This window comes from Apteryx rowi, unplaced genomic scaffold (assembly GCF_003343035.1).
Source record: "Apteryx rowi isolate R43461 unplaced genomic scaffold, aptRow1 scaffold_1409, whole genome shotgun sequence".
In the NCBI taxonomy this organism is placed as follows: Eukaryota; Metazoa; Chordata; class Aves; order Apterygiformes; family Apterygidae; genus Apteryx; species Apteryx rowi.
Window position 1 is genome coordinate 60,246 of NW_020447652.1, and position 1,676 is coordinate 61,921.

The window sequence follows — 1,676 nt, forward strand, 5'->3', positions numbered from 1 at the left end:
GAGGGGGCCAGCGGCACAGGGTGCTGCGGGGGCGCAAGCAGCTACGGCACAGCCAGCGGCGGGGGTTTGGGGAGCACGGCGGGGGACCRACAGCCAGAGAGGGGCGCGGGGTGACCGCGCAGTGGGGACGGTTCGCCGCAGGGCGCAGCGGGGACCACTCATCCAGCAACAGCAGACGCAGGAGCTACAGCGCAGACGGGGAGAGTAGGCAGAGCCCCACGGAGCCAAAAGCGGGGTGCCACGGGGCGCGCAGCGGGGTCGGGGAGAGCGYGGGAGCGACGGGGTGGGGACAGCCGCGGACGGGGTGCCGGAGCGGGCACAGGCAGGCCAAGCAGCGGGGAGACGGGGGGCAGCGGGGCAGGGCCCCGGCGGGCTGCCGACCCCCCCCCCGCGGGCAGCCCCGTGCCCACCTGTGTCGTCGGGGGAGCTGCAGGCAGGGCTGCCCTGGCTGAGCGTGGCCCAGCTGGAGTCCTCGTCGCTGGCGGTGCTGCTGCGCACGCCGAAGAGCAGGCTGGCGCTCTTGCCGTGCTCCCGGGGGGCGCGCTCCGAGCTCTGCTCCGACTCGGCCGTGATGGGGTCGCTCTGCACCGGGGTGGAGTCCCCGTCCCCCTCGTCGTCCTCCTCGTCGTCCTCGTCGGCGCCCCCGCCCTGCAGGTCTATGAGGAGGCCGCCGCCGCCGCCGCAGCCGGCGTTGAGGGCGTTGCGGGCCGACACCTCCAGCTCCTCGGGCGGGGGKCCCAGCTCGTTGCGGTTCTGGTCGCGCTCGGCCGCCTTGCGCAGCTGGTTCTGCCCGTCCTTCACCCACTTGGCGTTGGCGGGCTCCTCGCCGGGCGGGGGGCCCAGCCCCGCGGCGCTCTGCAGGTCGGTGCACGCATAGATGCGGCGGCCCTTGGGGGAGCCCAGGGGGGCCTTGGCCCGCAGCACCTCGCCGGGGGGGCCCTGCAGCGCCAGGCTCAGCCCCAGGCAGCTGTTGTCGTTGGCCAGGTCGCTCCGCTTGCTGAGGGACCCCGACATGGCTCCGGGGGCCTGGGGGCACAGGGAGAGGTGGCACCGGGCGGTCATGGCCCGGGGGGACGCGGCCCCGCGCGGCCCCGCGCTCACCTGCTGCTGCCGCCTGCGAGGGCTCCTACACGCCCCGGGGCGCCGGCGCCTCCGTGTCCATGGGGCCTGCGGGCACGGCGGGCTCAGGGGGCCGCGGGGGCGAGCACGGCCCCACCGGCGAGGGGCTCCCCGCGGCCGGAGCTGCCCCGCGTCCCGTCCCCCCCTCCCCGCGGCCACCCACACTGCCCCCGGGCACCTGCTCAGCCCCACTGAGCGCTGGGGTGGCGCAGACCCCGCGGGCGCTGCACGCTGCCCCGCTGCCCACCCCGGCGGCCCCAGCCCCGCAGGCTGCAGCGCCCTCCGGCCTGGCCCCTTCCCCACCTGCCGCTCAGCCCCACGCAGCCCCTCCACGCACCCCGGCTGGCAGGGAGGGGACCCCCTGCAGACCCCACACCGCACCGGGCCGGCCCAGAGCTCCATGTGGAGCCCCCCAACCTCGCTCTGCCGTGGGGGCCTGGCACTGTCACCACCCCACAGCCCCCCCCCCCGGGGGTCTCCATGGCCCTCGCAGGCCAAGCCCCACGCTGCCCCCTCAGCCCTCTGCCCCCTCCCCAGCCCCCAGGCCCTCTATCCCC

General features: G+C 77.5%; 1 protein-coding gene across 1 annotated transcript in view; it reads right to left on the reverse strand.

The window, feature by feature from the left end:
* The window catches only part of LOC112962029 (amyloid-beta A4 precursor protein-binding family B member 1-like), a 12,318-nt gene extending 11,102 nt beyond the window's left edge, over window positions 1-1,216 (reverse strand). Inside the window, exons 1-2 of the mRNA XM_026057860.1 lie at window positions 1,102-1,216; window positions 18-1,026 (exon numbers count right to left, since the gene is read on the reverse strand). Coding sequence (XP_025913645.1) covers window positions 18-1,014 — 997 coding nt within the window. The 5' untranslated portion in view covers window positions 1,015-1,026; window positions 1,102-1,216. The remainder of the gene's footprint in view (window positions 1-17; window positions 1,027-1,101) is intronic.
* Window positions 1,217-1,676: the final 460 nt, after the last annotated feature.